This window comes from Gigantopelta aegis, chromosome 12 (genome assembly GCF_016097555.1).
Source record: "Gigantopelta aegis isolate Gae_Host chromosome 12, Gae_host_genome, whole genome shotgun sequence".
NCBI lineage: Eukaryota > Metazoa > Mollusca > Gastropoda > Neomphalida > Peltospiridae > Gigantopelta > Gigantopelta aegis.
Genome location: NC_054710.1, coordinates 7,458,823 through 7,475,772, shown reverse-complemented (window position 1 = coordinate 7,475,772; position 16,950 = coordinate 7,458,823). Strand labels below are relative to the sequence as shown.

The 16,950-nt window shown below is 37.8% G+C and overlaps 1 protein-coding gene across 1 annotated transcript in view; it reads right to left on the bottom strand.

Moving 5' to 3' along the window:
* The window catches only part of LOC121386532 (unhealthy ribosome biogenesis protein 2 homolog), a 67,598-nt gene that overhangs the window by 19,714 nt on the left and 30,934 nt on the right, over positions 1-16,950 (bottom strand). The window contains exons 16-20 of the mRNA XM_041517469.1: positions 12,347-12,498; positions 9,719-9,868; positions 8,392-8,493; positions 6,182-6,293; positions 5,216-5,482 (exon numbers count right to left, since the gene is read on the bottom strand). Coding sequence (XP_041373403.1) covers positions 5,216-5,482; positions 6,182-6,293; positions 8,392-8,493; positions 9,719-9,868; positions 12,347-12,498 — 783 coding nt within the window. The remainder of the gene's footprint in view (positions 1-5,215; positions 5,483-6,181; positions 6,294-8,391; positions 8,494-9,718; positions 9,869-12,346; positions 12,499-16,950) is intronic.

Here is a 16,950-nt window from a genome sequence, read left to right as displayed (position 1 = left end):
ATATAGTGTTAGAGAAGAAACCCACCACATTTTGTCATTAGTAGCAAGGAATCTTTCATATGCACCATCCCAGACAGGATAGCACATACCACAGCCTTTGATATACCAGTTGTGGTGCACAGGCTAGAGCGAGAAATAACCCAATGGGTCCACTGATAGAAACTGATCCTAGACCGACCGCTCAACAATCGAGCGCTTTACCAGTGGACTACGTCCTGTTCATTTCATTGCAGCATGCAGTATATAAAGAATATTTTGTTGATTTTTTCCCATCAGACTCATTAGATCAAACCTCCAGTAGTGAAATTGTCAGAAATCGAGTGTTTCATCATGTGGGGCGAAAAATATGTTTTTTTCACAATGGCATTTGTAAGACATTCACTATTTCTCGTTCCAGCCAGTGCACCACGACTGGTATATCAAAGGCAGTGGCATGTACTACCCTGTCTGTGCATATAAAAGATCCCTTGCTGCTAACTGAAATGATTAGCCCATGAAGTGGCGAAAGAGGGTTTCCTCTCTCAATATCTGTATGGTCTAACGCCATATAACCGTAAATAAAATGTGTTGAGTGCATTGTTAAATAAAACATTTATTTTTTTGTAAGACATTTTCTCAACAGAAAGAAAAAAAACTTTCATGCTGATATAGGGGTGGGACATAGCCCAGTGGTAACGTGCTCGCTTGTTGTGCGGTTGTTCTGGGATCATCCACGTCGGTGGGCTCATTGGGCTATTTCTTGTTCCAGCTAGTGCACCACGACTGGTATATCAAAGGCCATAGTATGTAAGTGATGTCACTATTCAAGACAGATATAGCAGATTAAGGAAATCATGTAAGTGATGTCACTATTCAAGACAGATATAGCAGATTAAGGAAATCATGTAAGTGATGTCACTATTCAAGACAGGTATAGCAGATTAAGGAAATCATGTAAGTGATGTCACTATTCAAGACCGGTATAGCAGATTAAGGAAATCATGTAAGTGATGTCACTATTCAAGACGGGTATAGCAGATTAAGGAAATCATGTAAGTGATGTCACTATTCAAGACGGGTATAGCAGATTAAGGAAATCATGTAAGTGATGTCACTATTCAAGACAGATATAGCAGATTAAGGAAATCATGTAAGTGACGTCACTATTCAAGACAGGTATAGCAGATTAAGGAAATCATGTAAGTGACGTCACTATTCAAGACAGATATAGCAGATTAAGGAAATCATGTAAGTGACGTCACTATTCAAGACAGGTATAGCAGATTACGGAAATCATGCAAGTGATGTCACTATTCAAGACAGGTATAGCAGGTTAAGGAAATCATGTAAGTGATGTCACTATTCAAGACAGATATAGCAGATTAAGGGGGGTCGATGTAAGTGATGGGTATTCAAGACATATTCAGATTAAGGAAATCATGTAAGTGACGTCACTATTAAGACAGATATAGCAGTTAAGGAAATCATGTAAGTATGTCACTATTCAAATATGGTATTTGACAGATTAAGGAAATCATGTAAGTGATGTCACTATTCAAGACAGGTATAGCAGATTAAGGAAATCATGGCGTAAGTGATGTCACTATTCAAGACAGATATAGCAGTCCAAGGAAATCATGTAACATGTCACTATTCAAGACAGATATAGCAGATTAAGGAAATCATGTACCTGATGTCTGACTATTCAAGACAGATGTCACTATTCACTGACATTAATAGCAGATTACGGAAATCATTTGTAAGTGATGTTACTATTCATGAAGATGTCACTATTCAAGACAGATAAAGCTGATTAAGGAAATCATGTAAGTGACGTCACTATTCAAGGACAGATATAGCAGATTAAGGAAATCATGTAAGTGACGTCACTATTCAAGACATGTATAGCCGATTAAGGAAAACGTAAGTACTTTCACTTTTTCAAGACATCTGTTGTCAGATTAAGGAAATCATGTAAGTGATGTCACTATTCAAGACAGGTATAGCCGATTAAGTAAATCATGTAAACAGATGTCACTATTCAAGACAGGTATAGCCGATTAAGGAAATCATGTAAGTGATGTCACTATTCAAGACAGGTATAGCAGATTAAGGAAATCATGTAAGTGATGTCACTATTCAAGACAGGTATAGCCGATTAAGGAAATCATGTAAGTGATGTCACTATTCAAGACAGGTATAGCCGATTAAGGAAATCATGTAAGTGATGTCACTATTCAAGACAGGTATAGCTTTTAAGGAAATCATGTAAGTGATGTCACTATTCAAGACAGGTATAGCAGATTAAGGAAATCATGTAAGTGATGTCACTATTTCAGACAGGTATAGCCGATTAAGGAAATCATGTAAGTGATGTCACTATTCAAGACAGGTATAGCCGATTAAGGAAATCATGTAAGTGATGTCACTATTCAAGACAGGTATAGCCGATTAAGGAAATCATGTAAGTGATGTCACTATTCAAGACAGATATAGCAGATTAAGGAAATCATGTAAGTGATGTCACTATTCAAGACGGGTATAGCCGATTAAGGAAATCATGTAAGTGATGTCACTATTCAAGACAAATATAGCCGATTAAGGAAATCATGTAAGTGATGTCACTATTCAAGACAGATATAGCAGATTAAGGAAATCATGTAAGTGATGTCACTATTCAAGACAGGTATAGCAGATTAAGGAAATCATGTAAGTGACGTCACTATTCAAGACAGATATAGCAGATTAAGGAAATCATGTAAGTGACGTCACTATTCAAGACAGATATAGCAGATTAAGGAAATCATGTAAGTGATGTCACTATTCAAGACAGGTATAGCAGATTAAGGAAATCATGTAAGTGATGTCACTATTCAAGACAGATGTCACTATTCAAGACATATAGCAGATTAAGGAAATCATGTAAGTGATGTCACTATTCAAGACAGATATAGCAGATTAAGGAAATCATGTAAGTGATGTCACTATTCAAGACAGGTATAGCAGATTAAGGAAATCATGTAAGTGATGTCACTATTCAAGACAGGTATAGCAGATTAAGGAAATCATGTAAGTGATGTCACTATTCAAGACAGGTATAGCAGATTAAGGAAATCATGTAAGTGACGTCACTATTCAAGACAGATATAGCAGATTAAGGAAATCATGTAAGTGACGTCACTATTCAAGACAGATATAGCAGATTAAGGAAATCATGTAAGTGATGTCACTATTCAAGACGGGTATAGCAGATTAAGGAAATCATGTAAGTGACGTCACTATTCAAGACAGATGTCACTATTCAAGACATATAGCAGATTAAGGAAATCATGTAAGTGATGTCACTATTCAAGACAGATATAGCAGATTAAGGAAATCATGTAAGTGATGTCACTATTCAAGACAGGTATAGCAGATTAAGGAAATCATGTAAGTGATGTCACTATTCAAGACAGACGTAGCAGATTAAGGAAATCATGCAAGTGATGTCACTATTCAAGACAGACGTAGCAGATTAAGGAAATCATGCAAGTGATGTCACTATTCAAGACAGACGTAGCAGATTAAGGAAATCATGCAAGTGATGTCACTATTCAAGACAGACGTAGCAGATTAAGGAAATATTAAGGAAATCATGTAAGTGACGTCACTATTCAAGACGGGTATAGCAGATTAAGGAAATCATGTAAGTGATGTCACTATTCAAGACAGATATAGCAGATTAAGGAAATCATGTAAGTGATGTCACTATTCAAGACAGATATAGCAGATTAAGGAAATCATGTAAGTGATGTCACTATTCAAGACAGATATAGCAGATTAAGGAAATCATGTAAGTGATGTCACTATTCAAGACAGATATAGCAGATTAAGGAAATCATGTAAGTGATGTCACTATTCAAGACAGATATAGCAGATTAAGGAAATCATGTAAGTGATGTCACTATTCAAGACAGATATAGCAGATTAAGGAAATCATGTAAGTGACGTCACTATTCAAGACAGATATAGCAGATTAAGGAAATCATGTAAGTGACGTCACTATTCAAGACAGACGTAGCAGATTAAGGAAATCATGTAAGTGATGTCACTATTCAAGACAGACGTAGCAGATTAAGGAAATCATGTAAGTGATGTCACTATTCAGACAGGTATAGCAGATTAAGGAAATCATGTAAGTGATGTCACTATTCAAGACAGATATAGCAGATTAAGGAAATCATGTAAGTGATGTCACTATTCAAGACAGACGTAGCAGATTAAGGAAATCATGTAAGTGATGTCACTATTCAAGACAGACGTAGCAGATTAAGGAAATCATGTAAGTGATGTCACTATTCAAGACAGACGTAGCAGATTAAGGAAATCATGTAAGTGATGTCACTATTCAAGACAGATATAGCAGATTAAGGAAATCATGTAAGTGATGTCACTATTCAAGACAGATATAGCAGATTAAGGAAATCATGTAAGTGATGTCACTATTCAAGACAGGTATAGCAGATTAAGGAAATCATGTAAGTGATGTCACTATTCAAGACAGATGTCACTATTCAAGACGGATAACTCTTGCTCAATTTTCCTTTTAGCCTAAAAGCTATTTTAAGGCAGGATTTTCAATAATTTGAGGCGATATTGAAGTTTATTGAAAGAGTAGTTTTGTTTCCAATTTGATGTGGCGAGATTGCAAGTTTAATGGCAAAAGTCAGAGTTTATGCCCATGAAATGTGTGCTTGAACTTGAGTGTATATATAAATTGCAAGTAACATATATTTCACAATTTTCATATTTATAAACAAGCATTTTGAGAGAACTGCTAAAGCAATACATGTCCCCTACCAGGCCCAATAATTTTTTGTATTTCCTAAATTCAAGGGCCATAACTCTGAAAAGTGGGTAATTCACCACTAAACTTCAACTTGATCTGTAAAGATATATACAAATGATAAAGCTATATACAAAATTTCATCTTGATATCTCCAGGCTTTGCAAAAATCTGGAAAAAAAATTCTTCACATTTCCTAAGTTCAAGGACCATAAGTCCGTTAAAAATGGGTAAATCGCAATGAAAGTCAAGCTTGACCTGTAACAGTGCATGATAAAATCTCAGCTCAATATCTAAACGTCTTCTGCAAAAAACATCCGGAAAACATGTGAGGCAGACAGACGGACGGACGGAGATGAGATGGACCGGTAGGGGACTAACAAGAACAAATATGCACATTTTTTAACAAACCTCTGAATCGGAAAAAGATAACAACTTCTGCAGCCACTGAAAGAATTTCCCAGGATGCAACAGCTGGAACACTGGACAGGAACCAACAGAAGACTCCAGCAGAACAGACAGTAACTCAACCGACGTTAGTTGTATCAAATGTTGTGATTGGTCGTTATTTATCAATTCTGATTGGCTGAAAAGCAGGGTGGTTAAGAAAACTAGGCCAAACACACATTGTAACTGGTTACCTGGCGTTAAGTAATACAGAGGTAGTTGATGTAAAATCTGAAACAAAAACAAAATGAAAAAGGTTAACACAACCACTAGAGAACATCAATTTATTAATCATTGGCTATTGGATGTCAAACTTTTGGTAATTCTGACATATTAAAGTTTATTTTTTTTAACTACATCAGTAGAGCACATTGATTTATTAATCATTGGCTATTGGATGTCAACTATTTGGCCTTCATTTAAAATTATTTTGTTTAACACCACCACTAGAGCACATTTATTTATTAATCATTGGCTATTGGATGTCAAACATTTGGTCTTCAGTTAAAATTTATTTTGTTTAACGACACCACTAAAGCACATTTATTTATTAATCATTGGCTACTGGATGTCAAACATTTGGTAATTTTGACATATAGTCTTAGAGAGAAAACCCGCTACATTTTTCCCTTATTAATCATTGGCTACTGGATGTCAAACATTTGGTAATTTTCACATATAGTCTTAGAGAGAAAACCCGCTACATTTTTCCCTTAGTAGCAAGGGATCTGTTATATGCACTATTCCACAGACCTGATGGCACATACCATGTACAGCCTTCGATATACCAGTCTTGGTGCATTGACTGGAGAGAGAAATAGCCCAATGGGCTCACTGATGGGGATCGATCCCACACCGACCGCGCATCAAGCGGACGTTTTACCACTGGGCTTTACTACGTCCCGTCCCAAAGAGTGATTTGAAACACACCTGAATGATATCAGTGTTGAGGCCAGTCTTAGACGTCTCCTGTCCCATGTCATCCACCTGCAGCACTTGATTCACCCTCTCTGCTACTAACTGCAAGTGGTCAACTAAAACACTGGAAAAAAACAAACAAAAAACTCAACATCTGGGCTGCAGAAATGGAAAATATTTAACTAGCCTGCAGCACTTGATTCACCCTCTCTGCTACTAACTGCAATTGGTCAACTAAAACACTGAAAAAAAAAAAAAAAAAAAACTCAACATCTGGGGCTGCAGAAATGGAAAATATTTAACTAGCCTGCAGCACTTGATTCACCCTCTCTGCTACTAACTGCAATTGGTCAACTAAAACACTGGAAAAAACCAAACAAAAAACTCAACATCTGGGGCTGCAGAAATGGAAAATATTTAACTAGCCTGCAGCACTTGATTCACCCTCTCTGCTACTAACTGCAATTGGTCAACTAAAACACTGAAAAAACCCAAACAAAAAACTCAACATCTGGGGCTGCAGAAATGGAAAATATTTAACTAGCCTGCAGCACTTGATTCACCCTCTCTGCTACTAACTGCAATTGGTCAACTAAAACACTGGAAAAAACCAAACAAAACAGAAATGGAAAATATTTAACTAGCCTGCCGGACCAGAACCAACTAAAATTTACTAGCCCGCCAGAATTTCTACTAATCTGCCAGTCTATAGAACTAGACATTATTAACTATAATATAATATACAGTGTCTTCACTTCAAATGAAATATAGATAGATATATTGGCAAAACATTATTAATAACACTTGTAAGTGATCAATATCACGTGGTAAACGGAATCGAAGAGACAGAAAGACCGTCAGACTGGTGGTTGCATTTTTTAACTCGTCTCATTTTTACTCACATTTGGCGAGTGGGCTACTAATTTCTGCAGCCCTGCAACATTTACTAGAGTTGTTAAGGAGAAGAAACCCACTTCCGCCACTTCACGGGCTACCTTTTTGTATTAGCAGCAAAGGATATTTTTTCGCACTGTATCACAGACAGGATAGTACATACCACAACCTCTGTTACACCAGCTGTGGTGCACTGGCTGTAACGAGTAGTAGTCTAAAAGGACCCACTGATGGGAACCAGTCAGACTGACTAAAGTGCATGTGAGTGCTTTTGTTTGGGGGTTTTTAACGACACCACTGGAGCACATTGATTAATTAATCTTCGGCTATTGGGTGTCAAATATGTGAGTGCTTTGCGCGAGTGCTTTGCGTGAGTGCTTTGCGTGAGTGCTTTGCCACTTAAAATAACAGACCCTACTTTTTAAACACTACGACATATTTTTCACTATTACTTTATTTTATTATTTAGTATATTAATTTTCACACACCTGATGTGGTCCCGACATCCGGGTTTTTGCAATACCCCAAAATAAATTTTTCATAATTCTAAAAACGCACCACAATAGGTCAAAGGTCGTGGTATACTGCATTAGCGGGTTTCCTCCAATGACTATGTGTCAGAATTACCAAACGTTTGACATCCAATGGTGATCTAGTGGTGTTGTTAAACAAAATACTCACAAGGGGATAATAAAGACTAAAATCCCATACTCCCCCCTCCCCAAATATAAGCATAGAACAAATGTGGGTGGGTGGGGCTGACAAACAATCTGATTAAAATTAGCTCTACTGGGTCCACCAGTAGATATAACAGCATTGCGTGGACTCCCATGTCCAGATGACATTTCATCTATAAATAACAATTTAAACATCGACCAATTACACTTCGCCTTTTATAGCATTATTCGAGAGCATACAAATTCTAAAAATACCGGGCTATCTTGTTGGTCCATTTCAACATTGAAAAAGCAGGGAGAAAAGTGCAGTAATAAACTGTGAATTGTATACTAGTATAAACAAATTTTATGGCTATACCATCACGGTTTTTTTTCATCTTGAAACAAATTTTATATAAAATTTTATATTGCAATTAGTTTTCGGCATACTTTGTAATTCACCTGAATTATTTCGTATACCCTCGGCATAATTCCAAATGTTTTCAAATTCTTTTCAAATTACTGGCATGATTTTGCAAGTAACGTTTTGATTGGTCGAATGAAAGGTCAACTGGACATGAGCTCCAACGGGCTGCTGTTAGATCCACATGTAACAGTGGAGCTAATTTTAATTAGATTGGGCTGACAAAGGTAGACATTTTTTTAAAGTACCTGTCAACTGGTAAATGCCAAAGAACTTCTGAATTTTCCAGTTTTTCCAATCCATCCAAAATGGCTGTCCATGTAGCAGTGTGTTTTCGCTTCTTTCTGGGACTGGAAACATGTACAAAACATGCCTTAACAATTAATTTTAAAAAATTCAATCAAAGCAATGTCAGTCTTGAGACAAACATGGATGAAAAAATTATATTTATAAATATTAGGAATGAATACCACCAAATCAAATTCCTTAGACAACAAATAATAAAGTTTGTGGCTAAAATTGCTAAATGCAATATTTCAATCAACATCTACATTATGGGTATAAGGAAGGAAATATTTATTTAACGACGCACTCGACACGTTTTATTTTACGGTTATATGGCATCAGACAGATGGTTAGGGACCACACAGATATAGAGAGAAAACCGATGTCGCCACTTCATGGGCTACTCTTTTCGAGTAGCAGCAAGGAAACTTATATATGCACCATCCCATAGACAGGATAGCATATACCACGGCCTTTGATGTACCAGTCGTGGTGCACCGGATGGAATGAGAAATAGCTCAATGGGCTACGTCTCTCCCCATTATGGGTATAAATACTGCTGCCCATCAAGAAATTATGCAACATTTTCTATTTGGCTTTAATCCTACGGGATGCTTGCAAATTTAATAGCACCAAACCCAACCCTCACCCGCTACCGACTGGTCGGGCTGCTTGCTTGTGCTCCCCTGTGACCTCCTCTCCCACCCACCCACCCACCCACCCCAAACCTTTTCCTCTCCTGGACAGAAGAGCTGGTGAAAGTGGACACCTGTGCCCATGACAGGCATGCGCTACAACTGCTTGTTCTGAATATGCACATTAAAACCTATGACCTTACCCGACCATTAAAGTAAATCGGAAAACATTTGGGGTTAAGCTGCTCAGACAGAATGGGAAGCTTCGTTAACTACCCTACAGGTAGTTTCAAACAGACACTGTCATCCAACGTTTTGTAGGGCGAGACGTAGCCCAGTGGTAATACCACTCGCTTGATGTGCGGTCGGTTTGGGATCGATCCCAGTCAGTGGGCCTATTGGGCTATTTCTCGCTCCAGCCAGTGCACCACGACTGGTATATCAAAGGTCATGGTATGTGCTCTCCTGTCTATCCTGTAATCATCAAAAAAGATTTCAAAATGTATATCAGAATTTTGTAGTATTTTGTTTATATGAGGAATTATTTCCTAAACCGGATTATATTAAGCTGCTACAGCAAGTAACGACAAGCTAAATGGTGGTATGGTGCCCAAAGATGGTAAATATGGGCAAACATTAGTTACATCACTTCTACCTGTTGTTAGGAGACAACGACTTCCTTAGGGTTGTCCACAGCGACGTAATCATGGAAGAAACCAGCAGTCTCGTCTCCATGACAACGGGATCTTCGAGGAGTTTTCTTGTTACAGAGCTCATAGTGATCAATTCTTGTCTCTCTGTTGAACTGTAAAGTAAAATATATAATAATTGTTTATTATATACTGCGAAACAAAAAAAATGTGACCAAACTTAAAGGGACATTCCTGAGTTTGCTGCAATTTTAAGATGTCATCGACTGTGTAACAGAGACTTTTTAACGAATATAATTACACATCAAATATATTTTTCTGCATAAAATATTACTGGCTGTATATTAAACGTGTTTCTGATCGTTCTAATATTTGTAGTAGGTTAAATTTCATTTTACTTCCTAAAATATAATTTTTTCGTACGTACGAAATTATTTGAAGACAAAATCTAGTTTGAGCTTCTTACAAATATTAAGACGACCAGAAACACATTGAATATACAGACACTGATATTCTAAACAAGAAAATAAATTTAATATGTCAGTTTAATCGTAGAAATATTTTATTAGTCTGAAACATCTTACAATGCGGCAAAGTCAGGAATGTCCCTTTAAGATGCACTCACACTTATACTAAGCTGGTTTAACTACACTGGTATAACTAATCCAGTTTAAAATGTGTTAACACGATCTTTTCCCTATACCAGTTTATCTAAAACAATTTAAATTTAAGTGTGAACGCAAACTGTTTTAATTAAACCAGTATACGCTGGAAGTGTCAGTGATATCATATGCTGAAAAAACAGTAAATGCGTTAGCAACGGCCTAACAGACTAGTAGTCCATTGTTCTTTTGATGTCTTGTGTCTTAAAGTGTTTTAACTAAACTAGTTTAACTTGTGTAAAGTTATATCCTAACTGGACATGAGTGATGCGTGCAATTATTTTAGAAATTGTTGATTTTAATTACCATATCCTAACCACATGCGTATGGTGCGACATATAAATCTGTCACGTCACACGCGTCCGGTTAGGATACGGCAATTGAAATCAATGATTTCTAAAATAATCGCTTGCATCCGGTTAGGATACAGCTTTAGTGTGAACACAATGCACAGGAAGGAAGGAATGTTTTATTTAATGACGCTCAACACATTTTATTTACAGTTATATGGCGTCGAACATATGGTTAAGGACCACACAGATGTTGAGGGAAAAAACCCGCTGTCGCCACTTCATGGGCTACTCTTTTCGATTAGCAGCAAGGGATCTCTTATATGCACCATCCCATGTACGGAAATGGATAATCTAAACAATAAAATCTAAGTAAACTATGATTTCAAAAACGGCTCTAATAGTAAAAACAAATTTGTCTTATTGTTTAAAAAGTAGGGCATGTCCCTTTAAGTCTGATGACCTAACCACTATACCACAGAGGCCAGTCTCACTTAGTCATTCCCAGTCTGGAGCTCGACGCGGTTAAGACATGTTTGTTTCGCTTGTGCACACTGCACGTGCTTTCGTGCACTCGACTTGGGGTCCTTCATTTCATTGTTTTTGTCAGCGAAGTGAAGTTTTCTACTGGGATGTATGCGGCCATTGGAACTGATTGAACGCTGGAACGCTTCTCGTTTCGACTGTCTGCCTCCACGTCATTTCTCCGGCTGACTATGTTGACCTGGGTTTTTTTGTGACTCGTATGACGGCCATTCTGCAGAACGCCACGGTTGTTCGCGTTTAGTCTCTACATGTCCGAGCCTGTCCTAGCAGCACTGGAAGATTGACCGCCCTACTCTAAAGAAGAAATAGGAAGCGGGGTCGGCCCCTACTACTCTTTTTCTAGACTTTACCTTGCTTTATAGTGATACCATCTCGTATCCTCCGGAGTCGGGCCCATCCGCACCATTATACCAACCCATGACGACTGTACTATATCCTAGTCAGATACTCTCTCTCGTTCAGATGAATTCAGCTTCTCAAGATCTGTATTTCAGCACAGCACTACACCTTCAAGGTCTATCGACTGTCAATCTAGGGGTTTTCTTGATGGGATGCAACCCATCTCGTCCCTCTAAGCTGTGCACCCAAACGGCCTTAAACGAGGCCACTCACATGGACATATTGGACTTTAAACTTTTAGATCTGCGTTCAAAATTTTATGTCGAAATTACTTTCTTTTTTTTTAAATATTATTAAATAGTCCGATCCTCTCTTCTTTTTCTTATTTATTTTTGGACTGTCCTTCTAAAATGCTCCAAATTATATAAATATTCGGCCGAGCAGTCAATTCTTTTTATTTTTGGCTTGTAACTTTTTTTTTCTTTTGTTAACTTTTTTAATAATTGCTATTTTCAAAATTCTGTCCATTTTCAACTCTATCCTCCCCCTCCCCCCATCCCGAGTCAGGCCACCGATCTTATCAGAGGACGGACTTGGGATGGGCATGTTCAAAACCCTATATGAGCATGTTAAAGCAGTTATCTATCTATCTATCTATCTATCTATCTATCACTTACTAAGGAGGATACATTGGGTATTGTGGAGAATTGTACATAGCCAATCGGCTGTCGGAATGTTCGGACTAGTTCACTATGAGTTAGAGGGTAAGGTTAAAGTACGAAAAGAAAACACAAACCATGACTGTTGGTGATGTTGAAATGTCGACAAGAGAAACTGGCCCAGATGAGTGACATGTTTAGAGGACATCACAGGCAGGAAGACACTCGCATTGTCCGCTATCAGCTTCCACTTGGCCACGTGGTAGTTACCATCCGTGACGTTTTCAATCTACAAAAAAACGACAAGCATTCTTAGACTACTGCTAAAGCAAGTCAAACAAATATTCATGGTCCTAACGGAACATTTTGTTCATCAGTATCAAAAAAAGAAAGAAATATTTTATTTAATGACGCATTCAACACATTTTATTTCCGGTTATATGGCATCAGACATATGGTTAAGGACCACACAGATATTGAGAGTGGAAACTCGCTGTCGCCACTTCATGGGCTACTCTTTTCAATTAGCAACAACGGATCTTTTAGATGCACCATCCCATAGACAGGGTAGTACATACCACGGCCTTTGATATACCAGTCGTGGTGCACTGGCTGGAGTGACATATGGTTATGGACCACAGAGATATTGAGAGAGGAAACCCACTATCGCCACTTTATGAATCACTCTTTTCGATTAGCAGCAATGGATCTGTTATATGCACTATCCCACAGACAGGATAGTACATACCACGGCCTTTGTTACACCAGTTGTGGAGCACTGTCTAGAACGAGAAATAGCCCAATGGGTCCACCGACGGGGATCGATCCTAGACCGTATCGTGTCGTGATTTACTATGCAAGTTTCAGAGAGATCGCTACACAATTTTAAACATTAAACAGTAGTTGCTAATCAATCTCCATGAAAATTAAACTTGATCTGTCACAGTTCATGATAAAGCTATACACACCAAATTTCAGCTCAGTAGGCATTGTGAAAAAAAATGTCCAGAAAACAAAGGGCCATAACTCTGTGAAAAAGGGTAAATCTCCATGAAAATTAAACTTGATCTGTCACAGTTCATGATAAAGCTATACACACCAAATTTTAGCTCAGTAGCCATTGTGAAAAAAAATGTCCAGAAAACAAAGGGCCATAACTCTGTGAAAAAGGGTAAATCTCCATGAAAATTAAACTTGATCTGTCACAGTTCATGATAAAGCTATACACACCAAATTTCAGCTCAGTAGGCATTGTGAAAAAAAAGGTCCAGAAAACAAAGGGCCATAACTCTGTGAAAAAGGGTAAATCTCCATGAAAATTAAACTTGATCTGTCACAGTTCATGATAAAGCTATACACACCAAATTTCAGCTCAGTAGGCATTTTAGAAAACTAAGGGCCATAAGGGCCAAAAATATAATTTGCTACTCGTGTTTTTTTAACTTTGTCGGTATTTGTCTCAGCAGAGCCTCAACTAATATGGATTAACATAGACTCGTTATTTTCCATATTAAAAAACACTCGTGATGAATTATCTTGAATAATGAAATCACAAACATTGTTGTTTCCCCATCAGACTCATCAGATAATCCTCCAGTAATGTGTCAGGCAGCAAATGTTCATCATGTGGGAACTTGTGTCCACTCTACTGTGAACCAGAATTTGTGTTCATAGATAACAAGCATTCTAAGAGTACTGCTAAAGCAATACATGTCCACTACTGGGCCCAACAAATGTTCTTATCTCCTAAGTTCAAGGGACATAACTCTGTGAAAAATGGGTAAACCTGATCTGTCACAGTTCATGATAAAGCTATACACACCAAATTTCAGCTCAGTAGGCATTGTGGAAAAAAAAGGTCCAGAAAACAAAGGGCCATAACTCTGTGAAAAAGGGTAAATCTCCATGAAAATTAAACTTCATCTGCCAGTTCATGATAAAGCTATACACACCAAATTTCAGCTCAGTAGGCATTGTGGAAAAAAAAGGTCCAGAAAACAAAGGGCCATAACTCTGTGAAAAAGGGTAAATCTCCATGAAAATTAAACTTGATCTGCCAGTTCATGATAAAGCTATACACACCAAATTTCAGCTCAGTAGGCATTGTGGAAAAAAAAGGTCCAGAAAACAAAGGGCCATAACTCTGTGAAAAAGGGTAAATCTCCATGAAAATTAAACTTGATCTGCCAAAGTTCATGATAAAGCTATACACACCAAATTTCAGCTCAGTGAAAAAACAAGTCCAGAAAACATGTTTAAATCTCCCAACTTCAAAGGCCATAACTCTGTCAAAAATGCTGCTAATCGAAAAGAGTAGCCTATGAAGTGGCAACAGCGGGTTTCCTCTCAATATCTGTGTGGTCCTTAACCATAAGTCTGACGCAATATAACTAATAAAATGTGTTACGTGTGTCATTAAATAAAACATTTTCCTTTCCTGTTAAAAATGGGTAAATCACCATGAAAGTCAAACTTGATCTGTATCAAGCATTGTGAAACAAATGTCCAGAAACCTACATGTGGGACAGATGGACAGATGGACAGTCAGATAGACAAACATCAGGATGGACAGTCAGATAGACAGACATCAGGATGGACAGTCAGATAGACAGACATCAGGATGGACAGATGGACAGTCAGATAGACAGACATCAGGATGGACAGATGGACAGATGGACAGTCAGATAGACAGACATCAGGATGGACAGATGGACAGTCAGATAGACAGACATCAGGATGGACAGATGGACAGACATCAGGATGGACAGATGGACAGTCAGATAGACATCAGGATGGACAGATGGACAGTCAGATAGACAGACATCAGGATGGACAGATGGACAGTCAGATAGACAGACATCAGGATGGACAGATGGACAGTCAGATAGACAGACATCAGGATGGACAGATGGACAGACATCAGGATGGACAGATGGACAGTCAGATAGACATCAGGATGGACAGATGGACAGTCAGATAGACAGACATCAGGATGGACAGATGGACAGTCAGATAGACAGACATCAGGATGGACAGTCAGATAGACAGACATCAGGATGGACAGTCAGATAGACAGACATCAGGATGGACACGAAACCTACATGTGGGACAGATGGACAGATGGACAGTCAGATAGACAGACATCAGGATGGACATGAAACCTACATGTGGGACAGATGGACAGATGTTCATGATAACAAGCATTCTGAGAGTACTGCTAATAATGTGTTGCTGTGAATGAGTCATTTGTATACAAGCCAACAAAACCTGTATACCTGAGTGTAACGTTTCCATAGGATTTAGTAAAGCGTGTGACATCAAAGTAATTTGTGCTAATCGTGATGGCATCATATTACCGATGGAGGCGAATTTAGTCCTGTAATTTACTAAATATTGAATTAAAATGTTATTTTAGAAGTGTTATAGGAAAAATAGAATTCGCTACTCGTGTTTTTTAATGTCTTTGTCTAGTTAATTTATACTTGTTTCAGCAGAGCCTCGACAAATACCGATTAACATAGACTCGTTGATATTTTCCATATTAAAAAACACTTGTGATGAATTATCTTGAATAATGAAATCACAAACATTGTTGTTTCCCCATCAGACTCATCAGATAATCCTCCAGTAATGTGTCAGGCAGCAAATGTTCATCATGTGGGAACTTGTGTCCACTCCACTGTGAACCAGAATTTGTGTTCATAGATAACAAGCATTCTAAGAGTACTGCTAAAGCAATACATGTCCACTACTGGGCCCAACAAATGTTCATATCTCCTAAGTTCAAGGGACATAACTCTCTGAAAAATGGGTAAATCTCCATGAAAATTAAACTTGATCTGTCACAGTTCATGATAAAGCTATACACACCAAATTTCAGCTCAGTAGGCATTGTGAAAAAAAAGGTCCAGAAAACAAAGGGCCATAACTCTGTGAAAAAGGGTAAATCTCCATGAAAATTAAACTTGATCTGTCACAGTTCATGATAAAGCTATACACACCAAATTTCAGCTCAGTAGGCATTTCAGAAAACTAAGGGCCATAAGGGCCAAAAATATAATTTGCTACTCGTGTTTTTTAACTTTGTCGGTATTTGTCTCAGCAGAGCCTCAACAAATATGGATTAACATACTCGTTATTTTCCATATTAAAAAACACTCGTGATGAATCCTCTATCTTGAATAATGAAATCACAAACATTGTTGTTTCCCCATCAGACTCATCAGATATTCCTCCAGTAATGTGTCAGGGAGCAAATGTTCATCATGTGGGAACTTGTGTCCACTCCACTGTGAACCAGAATTTGTGTTCATAGATAACAAGCCTTCTAAGAGTACTGCTAAAGCAATACATGTCCACTACTGGGCCCAACAAATGTTCATATCTCCTAAGTTCAAGGGACATAACTGTAAAAAAATGGGTAAAAGTTATCTTGATCTGTAACAGTACCGATATATGATAAAGCGATACACAAAATTTCTGCTCATTCCGGAAAAAAAGGTGGGTTTTTTTTTTTTTTTATCTTCTAAGTTCAAGGGTCATACAGGTAACTCTATCAAAAATGGGTAAATCACCATGAATGTCAAACTTGAACTGCAACAGTACATGATATTTCAGTTCAATACCTTGATGCACTGTGAAGAAAACAAATCCGGAAAAACTATATGTGCTACAGACAGACAGACAAAGAGACAGACAAACAGAAGGACAGACATGAAACCTATAGTCACTAATAGCTGTA